At 40.7% G+C, this 20,964-nt stretch overlaps 1 protein-coding gene across 11 annotated transcripts in view; it reads right to left on the bottom strand.

The window, feature by feature from the left end:
- Window positions 1–20,964, bottom strand: part of ppfia2 (PTPRF interacting protein alpha 2) — a 172,587-nt gene that overhangs the window by 92,102 nt on the left and 59,521 nt on the right. Inside the window, exon 1 of one of the 11 annotated variants that reach the window (XM_079653372.1) lies at window positions 9,672–10,345. The exons of 9 other annotated variants lie outside the window; for them this stretch is intronic. In XM_079653372.1, coding sequence (XP_079509498.1) covers window positions 9,672–9,752 — 81 coding nt within the window. In that variant the 5' untranslated portion in view covers window positions 9,753–10,345. Of the gene's footprint in view, window positions 1–9,671; window positions 10,346–20,964 lie in introns of those variants that run through there. One more of the 11 variants, XM_079653379.1, reaches the window with a different exon arrangement.

Raw genomic sequence — 20,964 nt, 5'->3', positions numbered from 1 at the left:
GGCAGGTGCTACACCCCCCCCCCCTTATTATAGCCCTCTTCATTTGCTCTACACATCTCTGATTGTCTTAGCAATTCAAATATGTCTGGTGTTGTACCCAGAGACAGTCCACCAATCACATAAGTGTTAATGTAATCTTCCTGCATAGCTGTGATGTCTTTACTTACTCATGTTTACAGAATCAGTGTTTACAGTTCACATATGTATATATTATGACAATAATCACCATTATTCCACTCAACATTATTAATATGGACATTCGGTTTATCTATTTTGCATGTAGAATGTTTATTTACCTAACACCATTGAGTACCTTCCACTACTTTATCTCTTATGTATATTAGATGTTGCACTGTTGGAGGTGACTTGATTTTGTATTGCCAACAACTACGCTGTAGCTTTTGTGCATGTGAACACGAAGCTTTTGAATCTTTGAATCTTCCATTTAAATTGTAAAAAGCATCGGGTGGAAAGCCATAGCTGTTGAATGGTAAGGGGGAAGTGAAACACAATAACACCTCTTTATAACAAGCTAACATAAACACATTGTCAGAAATAGGAGAAACAAAATGGCAGTTCAAATGGTGAATTCAGTTTAATTATCAGGCTACTGACTCCCCCTTTCTTCAGTACGAAAAGTAGAACCTGGGTGGGGCTGTATGGGATGTAGCAGCAGTGATAAATATGCTGACTGTGGTGGTGCTGTGACCCCAGATGGGAACATATACAGTTGCAAGAAAAATGTGAACCCTTTGGAACTTCCTGGATTTCTGCATAAATTGGTCATAAAATGTGTTCTGATCTTCATCTAAGTCACAACAATAGACAAACACAGTCTGCTTAAGCTAAAACCACAAAAACAATTATATGTTTTTATTGAAGACACCATGTAAACATTCACAGTGCAGGGTGGAAAAATGTGAACCCTTGGATTTAATAACTGGTTGACCCTCCTTTGGTAGCAATAACCTCAACCAAACATTTCTTATAGTTGCATATCAGACCTGCACAACGGTCAGGAGGAATTTTGGACCATTCCTCTTTACAAAACTGTTTCAGTTCAGCAATATTCTTGGGATGTCTGGTGTGAATCGCTCTCTTGAGGTCATGCCACAGCATCTCAATTGGGTTGAGGTCAGGACTCTGACTGGGCCACTCCAGAAGGCCTATTTTCTTCTGTTGAAGCCATTCTGTTGTTGATTTACTTCTGTGCTTTGGGTCGTTGTCCTGTTGCATCACCCATCTTCTGTTGAGCTTCAATTGGTGGACAGATGGCCTTAAGTTCTCCAGCAAAATGTCTTGATAAACTTGAGAATTCATTTTTCCGTCAATGATGGCAATCTGTCCAGGCCCTGAGGCAGCAAAGCAGCCCCAAACCATGATGCTCCCTCCACCTTACTTCACAGTTGGGATGAGGTTTTGATGTTGGTGTGATGTGCCTTTTTTTCTCCACACATAGCGTTGTGTGTTCCTTCCTTCCTTCCCTGAGGTAGGACCAGTTTTATCACTAGCCATCATTTACCACTATACTATCTGGCTTTAACCTGCCAGTATCCTAACCCAGCCACATAGCCAGTATCTACTAAGAATACTTTGTAAAGGTGGCTGTAATTCTCAGCACTGGCACCTTTTCTTTATAAAAAACAGGTCGAAAGTTCTCTTGAGGCTCCATCTGTCCTAATAAAATGTAACCCTATTTTCTTTGATCCACCTCACCTTAAAACACCCCGGATCAAAGATCGATGACACCCTCACAATGTTATTTGACAAAACACACATGAAGTAAGGCAAGGCAAGTTTATTTATATAGCACTTTTTTGTACGCAACAATTCAAAGTGCTTTGAAGACACATTCATCCTTCTTTGATACAACCCTGGAAAAGAAAATGAAATATTCCTAGCTTTGTATTCTGTCAAGCCACACACAAAAAAGTCTACCTTTAAAGTCCCCTTTGTTGGACGAATGAGATCAGACTGCTTTCGTAAGACAGGCTCAGGGTTACACCATAATTGCGTCAATGAAGAGAGGTTGTTGGCACACTAGAGTCTATTGAAGTGAGTGGCTCGGCCTGTGTGTGCACTTTAAAATCTCTGTGGGATCTGTGCTGTGCTTGAGTGTGACAATGTGCAAGTGTACCAGCTCTGCAGAAGATTGACTGTTCAGCATGTGCTAACAATGGCTGACATTACACACAGAGATTAAAGGATGTGTCATACGGAGAGGACGAGATTCAAAGATAAGGCTGGAAATATTCTTTTAATATTTCTTTGGTATCAACAAATCCCCTGAAAAGATTAAAACCAACATGGAGTTTGTTCTCTTGGTACTTTTTAGACTTTGCTTCCCTGTCTGTGGCTTTGAGCACTGAGGCTTTTTGTTCTTACTGAACATAAATCTGTAAAAATGGGTTTTGACTTACTGATATTATAAAAATAGCCGAACCCAAACTCTCAAAAAGCTCATCAGCATTATGGATTAGGGTCGACCACATGATATGTTAGTTTGGGTCTTTTCATGTCATTTGTTGATAATTTTATCGACTTAAGTTTAAATAGAAAGTCCATACTACTAAACAAATGGAAAAAAATGTAGGGATACTTTTCCATACCATTTTCAACTGTGTACATTTCTGCTAGTGACTGCTTGGAAGTTCAACCCGCTGCAGGGATTTTCCTCAAAGGATTTAAGTCTGTATGGTATCCTTAGTACTTCTATCTTTCATGGTATTAGAAAGCAATCTCCCTAAAGCAGAGCTGTCCACACTTTTTCACTGAGGGCCAGATACAATGGGATCACTAGAGGTGAGGTATGCTGCCTCATGAGTTAAGTTAGCAAAATCAATCAGCTGTAGGTAAATGATGCTTGATACTTGAATATGCTTTAAGAAACAAACAGCCTACACAACAGCTCTCCATGGAGATTCATTTATTTTGTTACAAAAAGTTTTGTCAGCTCATCGAGGGCCACATACAGAAAAATATAAGAAGGGCTGGGCCACTCGCTAGAGGTATATTGCCTCATAAGTTCTGTTATGAGTTGGAAAAGTCAATCCAATGTAGATCAATTATTCTTGATACTTGAAAATGCTTTAAGAAGAAAACTGCTCACAGGTCTCCAGAGGGTTTTATTAATTTTGTTAGCAGCTCATTCCTTAAAACAGAAGCTTCATATTTCTTATAATAAGAGGAAATATGAAGGGTATATTTCAAGGTTGTTATGAAAATGTGTTATTGGGCTTTTTTCTTATCAATTTAGATTTGTTGGACATTGTTTTCAACTTTACTTGACTGAATGTATTAGAAAATTGGGCCTATTAACACATGAACACTGTGTAATATATTTGAACATATATATTTAAGAAGTAAAATATAAGACAAGCAAAAGTTTATTACACTTAAGTCATTATACTTTTTTAATTTGCTGAGTGAGGGCCGATTCAAAATGGTCCGCGGGCCGCATTTGGCCCCCGGCCCGTAGTTTGGACACCCCTGCCTTAAACAGAAGCCTCAGATTGCTTATAATAAGGGGAATTATGAAGGGTATCTTTAAAGCTTGTTATGTAAATAAAATGTTCGCAATTAAAACTTGTTTGAGTGAATTGATTTAAAAAGTGGACACACAAACATGTTCCATTATACTTTTTGAATCTGCTGAGGGCCAATTCAAAATGGACATTTGGCACCCGGGCCGTAGTTTACTTTGGACACACCTGCCCTAAGGCAATTGGTTAGTTTTAGTAACAAGAAAAGCAATTGTTGAGTGTCATTAACTTTAACAATTCAACATCTGTGCCTTACAATAGAAAATCTCAAGGAAACAGAGTCCTTTCCACCGTTACAATAAGTACGTGAGATTTGCCAAAAGCATTTATTAATTAACCTTTCTCTGAGGATTTCTCTAATAATTATAGGTTTGCAAATTCACAAATCCCTGGAGGTATTTTTAGAGCTGCTACCTACAGTAGGAGATACAGGCTTAACAGTAACACATGCACATTACTGGTACACAAACACACAGGCTACTATTCCTCTCCCTTGGTCACACACACACACACACACACACACACACACACACACACACACACACACACACACACACACACACACACACACACACACACACACACACACACACACACACACACACACACACACACACACACACACACACACACACACACACACACACACACACACACACACACACACACACACAGGGGCCTCTTGCTTTCGAAAGCTCACTCATCCTTTTAATCGGTGTGGAATCCATCAAAGTGGGTCAAACTCCCCTCCCCATCTGCCCCGGACAGATTTTAAATGCACGAGGGCTGATTAAAAAAAGACCAAGAAAATAGGGCAAACGCTGCCAACACACACGTACGAGTTACGAGCAGCACTCGGGAGACCAGCAGCAGAAATACACACCGAAGGGAGGGCCGTGTGTGTGTGATTGTGTGTGTGATAGGGTGTCAGGGGGGGGGGCATGTGTAAGCAATTACTGAGTGGCAGTGTAATAGATAAAGGGTCAAGCACCTCGACTCCAGTCTGCCGTACGGGTATCAATTTGTCGTGTTTGTGCTCATTTGCATGGAGCCACCTTTTGTTGTTGCGACAACTGTCCCCGATCACATGACACAGGGAGGGCAGGGCACGCTAAGAAGGGAGGGGGGAGTGTGTGAGACAGGGCGCTGGGTGAGACAGCTGGGGGGATAAGCTCGCTCCCACAGCTGTGTGTAATACTGTGTTTCTGCTCTATGCTTGAGTGACAAGGGAGATTTTTTGTGTAGTTCACGCCTCGGTGCCTTTTCTCTGTTAGCTTCTTTGTGCGTTTTGATTCATAATTACATGTTGCCGTGGATACATCTGTATTCACAATGTGACACACAAAACAGATATAGTCCAGCTAAAGAGGCACAGCTTACAACAAGGGGAAAGCTCTAACAAAGCTTCCACATGTTTTTCTCCTGCACTGTCCTGGGGTCATGTGACCAGAGGAGTAACTGCAGTGTGCTTTGATACATGTGCAGAGATCCTCAGGGGGCGGGGCTCTGCATTCAGAACATCATCACGCTGCACAAATGGGGATTTCCAAGATGAAGTGTTGACATGCAGTAGAGAGTGAGAGGTCACTAATACAGGAAGTCCAGTAAAGATGAAAGGAAATGCATTAAAATGTCACAAGGGCTGCAACTCTCAATCATGTATAGGGCCGGCTCTAGAGATTATCTTCCTCATTTGTAACATTGTTCAATCCCACTATTGATATATTCCATTTAAAGCAATGAAAATAATCACATTTGAGTAGCAGGAACCAGTTATTTTTGTATTATTTTGCATTTTCCTTGGAAATAACAGGTAAATTATGATCAGATTAGTTAACCATTATGTACAACTAACTGATTAATTACTTGTTTGAGCTTTTTTTAACAAAAGCAAGACAATTCTGTTATTTTCATGATCCAAACACTAAGCTATACTGTATTCAGGCGTTCGCCATGAAAAAAAATTGTTGTTACTTGTCAGTCAAACTGCAGCCTGGTGTCACCTGATGAGTTATCCTGTCTCGCACACTTTCTCTGCACCAACAGCCTTATCGGGCTTAGGAGAGTGTTGTGGCTGTGAAGTTGTGAGATTGTGTGATTTATGCATCTGAAAATGTAGCGCATAATAAGAGTGTGCCTGATACTGCTAGGCTTAAGTAGCGTACAACCAAAGTTTAACCCTAGCCTCAGTGGGAGTGTCCCTATGTAGAGGTGAGCACCAAGTTCAATAAGAAGTAGCACTATTAATCAGTGTGGGACCGCCTGTCAAGGGTCTTTTCTGTCAAACACAGGATACAAATCCTCAGTGTCAGGAAAGGAACACTGCAATTATTTGATTAAGAGGCGCTGGCTTTGGCTGTGGCCATGTTACAAAAAGTACTCGAATTGTATTTTATGTTTTTTATATATTTTATTAGTCCTGAGATTGGTATTAGGTATTATGTCCAATCACAAAGCTATGTGATACTCCGTTTATACCTGGGGAAGGGTAGATTGTATTGTACATTGTGTTTGGTTTGTGAAGGACTTCGAGTCAGCTTTTTGCTATATACATAAGGTTTGATTTGATTTGACTGATGCTCTTAGACGAATCCGACCCCAAACATAGGCTCAAAGTCCACCTGTGAAAACGCGGCCATAAACTACCAAAATGCCAGTTTACATTTCTTTTGAGGGCAGCAGTGAGAACCATCACATGTCCTTCCTCTCCACGTCTGTACAAAAAGTCAAGTGGGACAAGTTAAATGTTTGACAATGTGTCTGGAAGTTAGCTGGCGTGACATCTCAGCACTGATTACATTAGGTAGACAAAGTCACCTCATTCTTGTTATCCACTTTCATTCAATAAACTACAGTCACTGAAATAGTACCTTCTTTTACTAGAGGTGACAGGCTGCATTGCCCATGTGCAACACAATGCATGTTAGACAGAGAGGAAGGAGGAGACGTCTTTAGGGGAAAGAGATTGCAGCTGAAGAGACTAATTACACGCAGCGCCGCTAATTTGACAACCAAGGACAAATACTGGGCAACAATCATATCTCGTTTTTCAGGTTGCTCAACCCTGACAAAGGGATATTAAATACAAGGACGTGGAGAAAGCAACTAATACTCCAGCATTCAAAGATGCTGTTTGGAGATTTCACAAAGCAACTCTCTCTGGGGTTTGACTCACAGCAGTGGATTGTAGGTGTTTGAACATTGACACTCGGTGAGCTTATCACTAAAAAAGCTCCAGAACTGCATTCATCTCAGCAAACAATCGCCCAGGGAGCAGAAACATTGTGCACACTGTTCCTCAAATTGCTTTTTACCAGAACAACTCTCTGAAGTGTAGCTTGATAAAGACACAACATGGACTTTTCCCTGTTTTTTTTACAATGGCTGGTGCATCCAACATATCTCTTGGAATTTAGAAACTTGTGTTTAAGACTTGGCTGTGAACACACTAATAATATGGTCCAGTGGGTTCAGAGCACTGCCAGCTCACCATGAGAGACATCTCATTGAATGTCACTCCAACACAGGGAATACACACACACAAAGACACACGCACAATCATGGACCTCATTCCTTCTTGCCACCTTGTCACAATGCGGAAATAAAGGAGCTGTTATCACAAATTTCACGACTTCCTATGGCAATGTCGGACTGTCATTCCACGTCTTTGCTCCAGGCTGAAATATCCAACCAATGGATGGATTGCTGTGGCATTTTGAACAGACATTCATGGTCCCCAAAGGATGGACCCTACTGACTTTTCTTCTACAGCCATCAAGAGTTTGATGTCCGTTGAAAGGTCTACAACTGCTGGATTAATTGGATCAAGCATAATTGTGTAACCGAAACCACTTATGTGCCTTACTGTAGCTAGGCTACAGAGCTGCTAGCATAGCATGTCCAGTGGTGGAATGTAATGTAGTACATGTACTTGTTATTTTGATTTGAGAATGCTTCGTCTACTCCACTACATCTTGGAAGCCAATATTATATAGTTGAATCACAGATTCAGAATGTTACTAATATAAATGATAAATAAACTTCTCCCACCCCTGGTTATGTTGTTTAATATCACTAGGAAATAGCCAATATTTTGGACGGAATGGAACAGGTTTAAACCAAAACACATGATTGGTTGACATTGTGTAGCTTTATCACCTGTTACCATTCAAATGAATTGTAACGTGATGCCCTTTTCTTCAGGTAAGCATAGAGGAAAACACAATTTTAGCCTCCTCCTGTCTATGCTCCATGTTAATGTGCCATCTCGATTGGCTCCAAATGTCATTAGGAGAGTTGGGAGTTGGAGCGAGACGCAGAAACTGTAGTCACAGCAGTGTGGCAGAGTGAGATCTCTGACACTTCTGGGTACATGTTTGCAGAGTCTGGCAGTGCATACTAAAGGAAGTCAATAACTTCATCACCCTGATGAAGCCGCTGAGGCTTCAAAAGACACCTATTTTGCAATTTAATTCAATTTGCCCCGAACGGTTTATAATTGCAAATGAGGAAGGGCAATCAGATCAAATGAATATCATTAAGAGTTGGTAAACAATCTGACAGGAGCTGTGTTCAAACAGGCTGAACTGAGAACGCCTTGATTTGGCGTATACTTAATGTAGTGATGCACGATGATTACCTCACCAAGCATGATAAATGGTATATTACCTCAAGGGTGGAAGAAAATGAAGTGTGATTTATGTGTATTGAAGCAGCCCAAACCTGATTTTTTGTATGGGGATTTCCTGGGACTATAATATGTGAGCTAGGACACTTTTGATTTTGTGATATCAGAGGAGGTTCTTGCAACAGGTACGAGCCCCCGGGGAACATTTATTTACTAATGATACGACATGAAAAGGCAAAGGGAGGTTAATGAAAACCCATACACTGAGAGGGGAAAACTTCAAATGCGACAGCCACAGTCTCTGTGCAGTCAGAGGGCGGAAGAACATGATATTGGATGGAGTGATTTAAGAGGCAGAGGTAATGATATTGTGTCTTATGGGGCTTCTGCAGCCTCTGGCTTTTCTTTGTAGAAAGAATTACTGAACTGGCAAAACAAATGTAAGGTATAAAAGGGAATTACACTTAAGTAGGGATGAGACACTCTGCTCTGCTGCTGAACCACATTGTGATTAGACTGATGAGGCAGGTGTATTTTTACAAAAACATCACATCCGAGCTCCCATCAGCACTACAGCTCAAAAAGCAACCCACAGACCCCCCTTTCCACTCCTCTTCAGTAAAGCAGCAGCTTCTGAACTTACGCTGACTGCACCTGGATGCAAAAATGCTAACATCACCTTTTTTCCCCTGTCTGTAAAAAAGCAGGTTGCTGGGAAAAAAGGCAAAATCTCTCTTCCAGAAACATTTCCTTCCACCCACAGTAAAAACAGAAAGTGCAGGACACACACACACTTGATCAATATTCTTTGACAATGCATCATTGCCTTGCATGGACTTTGGTCAGAGCTATACATGCTTAGTACACTGTGCACATGTGTGTGTATTTCTCTTTAGAAACAGGAGGAAGATAATAGAAATAGAGCACACTTCAAATATAGCTAAGCAGCTGGTGAGATTCAGCTTGAATAATTGAAAATCATTATTCAGTATGAAAATGAATTCTGAATTCACAATTTCGCCCTCAGATGTTTTATTTAACAAGCTGAACTGTGAACAATGGAAATTCTTCTGCATTTTTTATTTTCTTAAGTATCTCTTTTGTGAAATATATGTATTTGTGTGGATTCTTTATGGCTGATTGTTCATATGTTCCACTTTGCTTTCACTTTGTACAATAAAACATTATAAAAAGGAATATTCCTTTCTGTGCCAAAACTGTCTTTATCCACCTCAAATACAAAACAATAGTGGAGTGCATTGCAAATCCAACACAAAGTCGTGACAAATTTGGATTTATGGGAGTCAGAGGAAGTCAGTCTGCACACGAAGATAGGAAACACCCAACACTCACTGCCCTGCAGACAATGCAATACATGCCAAAAGCTCTAAATGTGCCACAATAAAAGCCACATAGCAACAACTAAGAGCAGCCAGGATAAGAAAACATTTTGAGCATAAAAACATCAGCTCTGAGTTATGGGTCACACACAGCTAACTTGCCTGGAATGTGTAGAACCTCGTCCCATTCGGTGGGTGCACCTTCGGGGAGTTGGTCCCCGTACTCATGTCTGAGAAAATCATATTCCTTATAGTTGGGAAAACAATCCACAGCAGATGCAGTTTTTTTAAATTCAGCCAATCGTGATTCGGAGAAGACGGGGAAAAAAGCCCGAGGTGAGCTCTCGGATCAGCCCGTGACCCGATGCTGCGCTCCCGGCATCAGATGGTGGAGAGCTCCGGTTCAAGGTGCGCAACGCTGATGGAAAGAAATCCGTGAAAACGAGACAAATCTCGGGTGTTCTTCGCGCGTCCCCCCTCTCGCATGCAGGTGACTATTCTGTGTGTCCTTCCAGCCGTTTGCCCGGAGAGGAAACCCCGCGGAGAGACAGCGGCTCCATGGTGTCCTCACGCTCGCTGCACGCAGCTCTGGTAGCGGCTCGGATTGTTCCGTCTGCGCGGGGATTATCGCCTCCCTCCTCCCCCGGCTTCACCAATAATCAGGCGGAGCATCAGCACCCTGCACAGCCAACAGCACGCTGCAGCCCAGCACTGTAAAATGTGCCGTTGAGTCATTTAAAGTCATTCTTGGAACAGGTTAGAGAAATCTGTGTGTTAATTCAGTTTTTCTCCATTTGTGGTCAAGTGGGGCAACAGGAGCTCTGGGGACAAATCGCCTCTATCAATAATCAGAGGGTCATCGGTTCGATTCCCATCCCCAATATCCTTGGAGACACTTAATCCCAAATTGCTTCCGTAGTGTGTCTACAGTATTGAATTGTATGTAAATTGCTTTGGATTAAAGTGTCACCTATAATGACATGTAATACAATATGATGTAGTGTCTGTGTGGTAAAAAATAAAATAAATAAAATAAAATAAAATAAATAAATAAGGCGTTATATCTCAATTCTGGACATTAAATTATTTTAGAAAATATAATATTGGCATGGGATATGAGCCAGTGCTGCTCCTTCTACCCCTACTGGAGAAAAACATAGATTTTAGCTGTTCATACTGGATTATTATTTCTATAATGTTGTAATAGGTGTGATTTTTTTTGCAGTGTAGCTGAGTATTGATTGGAGCAGGAGATGGATGATCAAATTCTTTAACTGTGGCAATTTTCTCTGTGGAACAAGATGAGTAGTTATCACTGTCTAATACACACAGTGTGAAAGATGGTTTGGTGTGGGAGGAAAGAGACATTATTGTGACAAATCCCTTTGCTTCATGAGGTGCTTGCTGGACTAAATCTACTGTCGGTCACAAAATGAAAGATTATACTGTATATATGTGTATGGTTAGAGACCAATGCTGGAATTTCAGCCAATCTGACTTAGTTGAAACAATCTCTTTTGACCACTTTGATGCATCGTTTTTGAGTGAGGAGTAGACTAATTTAATAACGCACTGTTTTATTAGTCTTTTACAAAAGTACCTTATTTTAAAGTCAGGAAGCACAGGTATGTCTTCTTCCCAGCAGCAACTCTCAGACTGCCATCTATTATCGAGCTGTCTCTGAAACATTTCCTCTCGCCTCAGGAGCTTTCCACAGACCTGCCATGTTCCCATGCAGTATAGGCCTGTATTGATTTTCTTTTTTGCTGACGCACTTTACGTTTTCTATAAAATACAACTCCTTCATCAAATTTAGGCCAAGCGCATTGACTAGAAGCAGCTTTTATCTTTGACATTTGAAGAAACATTTATACTTTAACAGACTTCTCCACTTTTCATCCAATTTGCTCTCGCTAAGTGGCATGTTTGTGAGAGTAATTCACATTTGCTGAATGGTTTAATCCAATTTTCTGACCAAGCCAGCCATTTCGAGAAAAATAAAACTTTAATTATTTATTTGGTCTCATTGAACTGGGTGCAGGCATTTGAGTTAACATCTTGAGGGGCTGGAATGTGACAATTGGATCAAAAGCTAAGTATGTATCTTTTCTCTCGATATCAAATGTAGTGTATCACTATGGGAACGACCTACAGTGAACGGTACGTGTTGGGGCCTGGTGTTGCATTGTTAGACACAGCTCAGTGAGTTTCATTAGGCTGAGTGTTGAACTCACAGCCTCACACCACTCGGAGGGATTTGGGACTCTTTAAGACTTCAAAGTATTTGCTCTTTACATCGCAGGTTAACAGCATCTCCAGCTGTGGAGCAGCAGATCCCGTTTAGCAGAGCTGAGGCTGCACTCCTGACCGGAAAATAATTCAGACTGCTCCTCAAGCTCACACTGGGTAAAACCTCAGCAATGACGTGCCAATACAACGGTTGAAACCATCTCTAGCTTTAATGCTCAAAGCCTCATCGTGTTCGACAAAAATCCTTCTAAAAATAAAAAAATAAACTGTATTTTTTGCAGTGCAGTGTTATTTTGCTGTATTTCTTTATATATATTTTGTATACTTTATAGTTTTTCACTTACTGTTTTAATATTTTTATATTGCTCAATTGTTGTTTTTTTACATACTTTTATTTATTTTCAATTCATTTGTATATGATAAACTTCACTTTTTTATGTTTTTTTTTTATCTTTATGAAATCTTAGTGTTTTTGGTTGCAACTTCTGCACATTATGCTTTCACTTGGAATAAAATGTGCTATACTGTACATTCAGTTTTGCTCGTTTGCAAATGAATAGTTAACAACCTCAAAAGGGTCAATAATTGCCTTTCCCGTTGTTCTGCATCTTCATCAGAGCATATGGGAGCACAGCGTTGAAAAGATGGTGACATGTTAGAATTAGCATGCTCTGTTGTCACCATGTCTTGTCACACCATCAATACAGAGAATAAAAACCAATAGCTGTCTGGAATGGTAAGGAAACAAATAAATACAAAAAATGACGCTGTTGTGTTCCTGAAAAATCAATCAAAGTGATCAATTTTCCCAGACTTGCAGTGACAAAGATAAGAAAAAAAACAAAATTGCCAACGTAACACTGGGAAAAATTTGAGGTATTATTATCAGAGAAGTTTGTCATTTAAAGGACCAATTGATTCTCGCCCACTGATACCTCCTCTGTTCACTGTTCCGCTGCAGCACTTCTACATATGACTGTGGACGTGCAGGATCTGTGCCATCAGGGGCGACTAAGCCCTCCTGCACGTCCGTCACATAAAGGGAGCTGCCCCTGTGCTGCAGTGCTCTGAACTCTGACGTCACTGTACAGATGTGCAGTGGGCATGGCCTACAGCTGCTAAGTGCTCATTGGCTGGAGCCTCTCAATCCTCTGTGTGTTTTCCATCTCTGATCCACTACTGTTTGTCTTTCAGCATTCACAAAGCTGCCAACGCATTCATATCTGAGTCAAGAGACCAATACTGTTTAAGAATTGTTTCCCATTCATTAAAACAGGTAATTGTTCAACGAATTAAAAAGCCGTTTGAACTTCCGATCAAAGAAAAAATTAAATATTTCTAATTCATATTTAATCAAAGTGCTTATTCACATGGTCCCAGTGAGGCAGTTTGTGCAAATGCAGAAAATGTGTTCATTAAACCAACACCTGAGAAAGTGTGTGTGTGTGTGTGTGTGTGTGTGTGTGTGTGTGTGTGTGTGTGTGTGTGTGTGTGTGTGTATGTGTGTGTGTCATGTCTGCATGTCTCCTCAGATGCATCCCTCTCTCCATCTAAATCCCTAAAGAAGAGAAACACACAGTCCTTTTTCATCAATCAAAGGGCTCACACAAATTGATTTTTGGTTTGAAAGTCTGTGTTTGATCAGGTTGCGGTCCTAATCTATAAAGGCAAGCAACAGCCTTCGACAGATGCAGTGGGGCAAAAAAGTATTTAGTCAGCCACCAATTGTGCAAGTTCTCCCACTTAAAAAGATGAGAGAGGCCTGTAATTTTCATCCTAGGTATACCTCAACTATGAGAGACAGAATGAGAAAAAGAAATCCAGAAAATCACATTGTCTGATTTTTAAATAATTTATTTGCAAATTATGGTGGAAAATAAGTATTTGGTCACCTACAAACAAACAAGATTTCTGGCTCTCACAGACCTGTAACTTCTTCTTTAAGAGCCTCCTCTGTCCTCCACTTGTTAACTGTATTAATGGCACATGTTTGAACTCGTTATCAGTATAAAAGACACCTGTCCACAACCCCAAACAGTCACACTCCAAACTCCACTATGGCCAAGACCAAAGAGCTGTCAAAGGACACCAGAAACAAAATTGTAGACCTGCACCAGGCTGGGAAGACTGAATCTGCAATAGGTAAGCAGCTTGGTGTGAAGAAATCAACTGTGGGAGCAATTATTAGAAAATGGAAGACATACAAGACCACTGATAATCTCCCTCGATCTGGGGCTCCACGCAAGATCTCACCCCGTGGGGTCAAAATGATCACAAGAACGGTTAGCAAAAATCCCAGAACCACACGGGGGGACCTAGTCAATGACCTGCAGAGAGCTGGGACCAAAGTAACAAAGGCTACCATCAGTAACACACTACGCCGCCAGGGACTCAAATCCTGCAGTGCCAGACGTGTCCCCCTGCTTAAGCCAGTACATGTCCAGGCCCGTCTGAAGTTTGCTAGAGGGCATTTAGATGATCCAGAAGAGGATTGGGAGAATGTCATATGGTCAGATGAAACCAAAATAGAACGTTTTGGTAAAAACTCAACTAGACCAGGACGACTGATCCGTGTAAAGGAAAGAATGAATGGGGCCATGTATCGTGAGATTTTGAGTGACAACCCCCTTCCATCAGCAAGGGCATTGAAGATGAAACATGGCTGGGTCTTTCAGCATGACAATGATCCCAAACACACCGCCCGGGCAATGAAGGAGTGGCTTCGTAAGAAGCATTTCAAGGTCCTGGAGTGGCCTAGCCAGTCTCCAGATCTCAACCCCATAGAAAATCTTTGGAGGGAGTTGAAAGTCTGTGTTGCCCAGCGACAGCCCCAAAACATCACTGCTCTAGAGGAGATCTGCATGGAGGAATGGGCCAAAATACCAGCAACAGTGTGTGAAAACCTTGTGAAGACTTACAGAAAACGTTTGACCTCTGTCATTGCCAACAAAGGGTATATAACAAAGTATTGAGATGAACTTTTGTTATTGACCAAATACTTATTTTCCAACATAATTTGCAAATAAAGTCTTTAAAAATCAGACAATGTGATTTTCTGGATTTTTTTTTTCTCTCACTTTGTCTCTCATAGTTGAGGTATACCTAGGATGAAAATTACAGGCCTCTCTCATCTTTTTAAGTGGGAGAACTTGCACAATTGATGGCTGACTAAATATTTTTTTGCCCCACTGTATATATATATATATATATATAATAGGTAGGCTCAGCAGACAGACCGTAGTGCAAAGATAAAGTGTCACATGATTATCTACTAAATAGTGAATTCAGCATCAACTTCACCAAGATGAAGTTCATATCTTCCTAAGATACATGTTACTTTATGTCCCTACTAGAATCTGAGCTCAAATGACTCAAACCAACAAAATGTCCAAGCAAAGAATCATGTGCACCATGAGGCTGGGTTATAAGGGTCATTTACAAATAAAATACCCCATTATAACAATGGACTTTATCTTTATGTATTTATTATATATTATCCCTTCAGGCTGATTTTGTTAAAGGACATTAACCGTTGTTTGGTGTTTTTTCCTTATTTATCTAAAACAAATGACATGATAAATTACTTGTGTTTATGTGTGTAAGACTTGTGTTTCTGCCCCTGCCCTTGCTGCACAAGGTTGCAACATTGTAGATAAATTCAACCACCGACACCTGTCTGCTCTCACATTCTTCTATTCTGCAAATTTGGGGTGGGACACAATAAATAAAGCTTCGCCAGTTTGTTTGTTTTATTGCACAGTCAAGACATAACAATAACGGCATCACTCCGCTCAAGTAGCTTTTGCGAACATCGCTCAAAACATTTGGATTTGGGAACTGCTTTCTGTAGAAGCTGCTGCATCCCGTCCTCAGAGTAAATTGCCAGAAGCGCCGACACTTCCTCATCATTCCACCGCGCCGGTGTTGTAGTACGTGTGGTCATAACTGCTTTAAATTACAAAAAAACTACTCGCTCAGGTGTGGATGTGGTTTTGTAGCGAGGAAAAAAAAGGTGGCCTAACAAAACAAATTCAGAGTCTAACGGGGCATGGTTTGCAATTCGCCCAGCCAATAGAAATAGAATAGAAATTGGCAGTCTTTTATCACCAGGTTCGTACCACCTCTCTAGCAGGGACTGAAAATTGCCAAAAGAGTTCCCGGCACTGAGTAGTCCCGGCGGTGTGAACGCGACATTATTGGTACTAACGGAGCTAAAGAACCAAAGTACCAGGGAAAGTCCTGCGGTGTGAATGGGGCTATTGTCATGCTGAAAGACCCAGCCACGTTTCATCTTCAATGCCCTTGCTGATGGAAGGAGGTTGTCACTCAAAATCTCACGATACATGGCCCCATTCATTCTTTCCTTTACACGGATCAGTCGTCCTGGTCCCTTTGCAGAAAAACAGCCCCAAAGCATGATGTTTCCACCCCCATGTTTCACAGTAGGTACGATGTTCTTTGGATGCAACTCAGCATTCTTTCTCCTCCAAACACGTCTAGTTGAGTTTTTACCAAAAAAGTTATATTTTGGTTTCATCTGACCGTATGACATTCTCCCAATCTTCTTCTAGATCATCTAAATGCTCTCTAGCAAACTTCAGACGGGCCTGGACATGTACTGGCTTAAGCAGGGGGACACGTCTGGCACTGCAGGATTTGAGTCCCTGGCGGCGTAGTGTGTTACTGATGGTAGCCTTTGTTACTTTGGTCCCAGCTCTATTCAGGTCATTGACTAGGTCCCCCCGTGTGGTTATGGGATTTTTGCTCACCGTTCTTGTGATCATTTTGACCCCACGGGGTGAGATCTTGCGTGGAGCCCCAGATCGAGGGAGATTATCAGTGGTCTTGTATGTCTTCCATTTTCTAATAATTGCTCCCACAGTTGATTTCTTCACACCAAGCTGCTTACCTATTTGCAGATTCAGTCTTCCGAGCCTGGTGCAGGTCTACAATTTTGTTTCTGGTGTCCTTTGACAGCTCTTTGGTCTTGGCCATAGTGGAGTTTGGAGTGTGACTGTTTGAGGTTGTGGACAGGTGTCTTTTATACTGACAGCGAGTTCAAACAGGTGCCATTAATACAGTTAACAAGTGGAGGAAAGAGGAGGCTCTTAAAGAAGAATTTACAGGTCTGTGAGAGCCAGAAATCTTGTTTATTTGTAGGTTACCAAATACTTATTTTCCACCATAATTTGTAAATAAATTCTTTAAAAATCAGACAATGTGATTTTCTGGATTTTTTTTTTCTCATTTTGTCTCTCATAGTTGAGGTGTACCTAGGATGAAAATTACAGGCCTCTCTCATCTTTTTAAGGGGGAGAACTTGCACAATTGATGGCTGACTAAATATGTTTTGCCCCACTGTATATATATATATATATATATATATATATATATATATATATATATATATATATATATAATAGGTAGGCTCAGCAGACAGACCGTAGTGCAAAGATAAAGATTCACATGATTATCTACTAAATAGTGAATTCAGCATCAACTTCACCAAGATGAAGTTCATATCTTCCTAAGATACGTGTTACTTTTTGTCCTTACTAGAATCCGAGCTCAAATGACTCAAACCAACAAAATGTCCAAGCCAAGAACTCATTTTGTCTCTCATAGTTGAGGTGTACCTAGGATGAAAATTACAGGCCTCTCTCATCTTTTTAAGTGGGAGAACTTGCACAATTGGTGGCTGACCAGTGGCGGTTCTACGGGGTGGCACGGGGTGGCAGCTGCCACCTCAGAAAAATGCCTTGCCACCCCAGCTGCCACACCAGTTGGCAGCTTTGTTTTGAAAGAAAAGTTGTGGTTCATAGGACATTTATGAGAGAAAATCTCTAATGTCCGAGTGCAAGTGAATGCAGCACAAGACGCGAGCCTTGTAACCCCTCCCCCCCCTTGGCGCGAGCTTGGAAATATGATTGGTGGCGATTTCATTTGAACGGGAGGACAGCGCAAAACGAGAAGCATTTCGGATACAAGTAGACAGAAGGAATGAGGTATTTGCGGTCAGGGTATGGTGGGGGTAGGCTACAGCCATACCAATAAATGGCTTAGCCCCACCATGAACGATGATGTTAAAGTAAGCAAAATAAAGTCTGCCAACTTGCGCGGAGTAAATTGCACAGACAGCAGTTATTAAGATTGATTTCAATAGCCACTTGTCTGGAAATACCGAAGACTAGAAACGGTTTTGAAAACTTTTGTCACGTAGTGATCATCTTCTAAATAGAACATCTTTGATAATGTCTTCTGGCCAATCAGAATCACGATAACGGCGTGGTGTTGTTACAGGAAGTCCCGACGGAGAATACTTTTGCTGTAGTACATCTCTATATAAATAAGACCCCACGGTTTGATGATTGATAGGTGTGTGCGGGCTGTCTTTCATTTTGACACACAGAACAATGGGGGCTATCCACCCTTATCCACAAGGTAAAGTAATTCACACAGCCCCTTCCCTCTCCTCTCTGTGAGGAGCAGCAGGTTCAGCTTTCAGAACAAAGTAACAAAACTAAAATGGCATTCATTTTTTTTAAATATGTCGTGGAGTAATAGATTTATTTATTTTTCTTCTCAAGAGAATACCAGAATGTATATTTTATGTTAGTATTTCAAAAAATCTCCTGGGGGAAAATCCCCCCAGACCCCCCTGCAGGGGTTGGGGTTTCAGCATGTCAACTCTTTCACCTGTGGGGAAATTGCAGGATTGGCTCCAGGTCGCCTTTTTTATTTAATATAAGACAAGTGCCTTTTTATTTCATACAGTTCATTTTTATTTCATACAGTTCAATTTGGATTGAGACAGGGAAATAATCTAAACCTCACGCGTGGCGTTTCACTGTCAAGGGTATGTAATTACATTGCAAATACTGACTTGAGCCCCACCACTGTATGGGTTAGCCCTACCATAGATTACCCAACACAAATACTCTGGCGCCGCAACTGTTTGCGCTATACTATGACAGAGAAGAGCCTGTCAAGTTTGGCTGTACTCAGCGTTTTGCTGATCAAGATGGTAATCGCCACATTCAGCTGTTATAGGCATGCCAACTTGATGCTCTGCTCACGGATGAGTCGATGAGAATAATAAACTGTTTAAGAAGATGACCTTACATGTGTAAATATATTTTTCTTCTTTGTGGGGGTCTGCCACCAAAAAAAAGTTTCAAGTCCTGAGAAAGTCAAATACGACGGTGTGTAAAACTTCACTGCCCAGCCAAAAAAAAGAAACCACTTTGATTTAACTAGGCCAGTAGGTAAGGACTTTCCACTGGATAATAACTGCAGCGATGTATATGTTTTAGCTGAATACACGTTTTTTTTAACCCTAATTGATGCAGTTAGTCATTTCTTTAATGTTTGTTCTTTCTGATATAAAGTCAAGGTTGTAACTGTTTGCAATGAAGTTGTGGGGCGCTGAACTGTTCCTTTGATTCTTTTGAATTATGATAGTAATTACTGGTCTTTCAAATTTGAAGGAGGGTGAGCAAGCATCTTGAGGAACGTTCATCATTAACTCCTCCAAAAAATATAGTTTATTTAATAATAACACTGAATATGTGAATCATAACAGTGATTGACAGCTGATTGGAATAATATGATTGTTAATATTATCATATTCATACAGACACACATCGATGAGACAGTTAATTAATGTACTTATTGCAGCAGTCTGCATATTTGGTACCCCTGCTGGTCTAAGAGTTAAACCAACTCATTCACTTAAAATTCATTAAATTATGTGTGCCACCTTATATGTATTTATATTTAAGGCTTTACTAATGTGCCACAATAATGTCACCTAATGTTATTGATTTAAAATATCAATATTGTGCCTTTCCAAGTTAACATTGATTGATATGACTGCGATTAAATCAGCATATACTTCTGCCAGGGGTTGCCACCCCTGAAATTCTCCTGCCACCCTCTTGCCACCCCATGAATATTTGTCTAGTTCCGCCCCTGTGGCTGACTTAATACTTTTTTCCCCCACTGTATATCAGATGACGATATGTAGATTGGGGATTTGAGAAGAATCTGCAGATTAAATATGCATTTATTGTGGAAATGCTTTGAGAGGCCTTGTTGAGGACTGATAAGAATTCCCCATTCAGCCGCAGCTGTTGTGCGAAAGCACATGAAACACTTAGCGATGACCCCGAGAAATAATAGTGGGAGTATGAGGCCACACATGATGAGGCTTAACCTGAGGATATGTATGAAAATCACACATTTCCATTTCCCCTGCATGTGTGTGTCTGTGTGTGTACTGTATGTCTCATGCACACCATGTATGCTTGTGACAGATTAGTTTGCTCCAAGCCTGTATGGTGAAAGAACCACTTAAACTGCAAATGAGCTGCAAACAAGGAGCAGGAGAGACCTTTTGTGCATACGTAAAGAGGATCGGGCTGCAGCACCTTCATCCTGTAAGACACTGTTGCTAAAGCAGTGCAGAGCAATGAGAGGGACCCGCAAAAGAGGCAGGATCTTGTTGCTTTGAATAAATTGTTTCATGTTTGAGAAATGTAAACCATTCAGCACCAACATAACATAACTGGAGGGTCCGACGTTTGACGGATAATTACTTTGGGAAGGGTTGCGCTGGTCTGTCCTGACATGCTGGAAAAAACTAATATAAAAAACTAATCTGTCTAAAAGAACAAAGTCCCTCTTGTTGAATTGAATTTGTTGGTCTCATCAAGACCAAAACAATAACAATAAATCAGCAAAGACTGTAACTATTATTGCACAACTGATTGATCAGTAATTATTCTAATTGTACCATCAGTTGATTGATTATTTAGTGGTAACAATATATTGCTCACTTTGTTCAGCACACACTATTTTTACTGTTCTACATTGCATCATGACTCGTGCAAAAATGTAGTGAATATTGTTGATTGCAAGGCGGTGTTTTGAGCAAAATGCTAACATACTGAATATGCTAACATGGTAATAATGTAGGTGTACAACTGTTGCAATCTTGTGCAATAAACCTGAAATGTGCAATATAAACACTTTGTTGCAATTCTATTAATGTGTGCTTTTCTCTAACACTGTAAATTTCCTTCTGCGGGACTAATAAAATAATTCTGACTCACTAAATCATTTTGAAACGGCAACGTTTTCTTTAACAATAAAAATATATTTGATTAACAATGTTTTTGGAGCAGCTACCGCATGAACATGAATG

The sequence above is a fragment of the Notothenia rossii genome (assembly GCF_949606895.1).
Source record: "Notothenia rossii genome assembly, chromosome: 10".
In the NCBI taxonomy this organism is placed as follows: Eukaryota; Metazoa; Chordata; class Actinopteri; order Perciformes; family Nototheniidae; genus Notothenia; species Notothenia rossii.
Note: the sequence above shows the minus strand (reverse complement) of the source record. Positions and strands in the feature narration are given on the sequence as shown.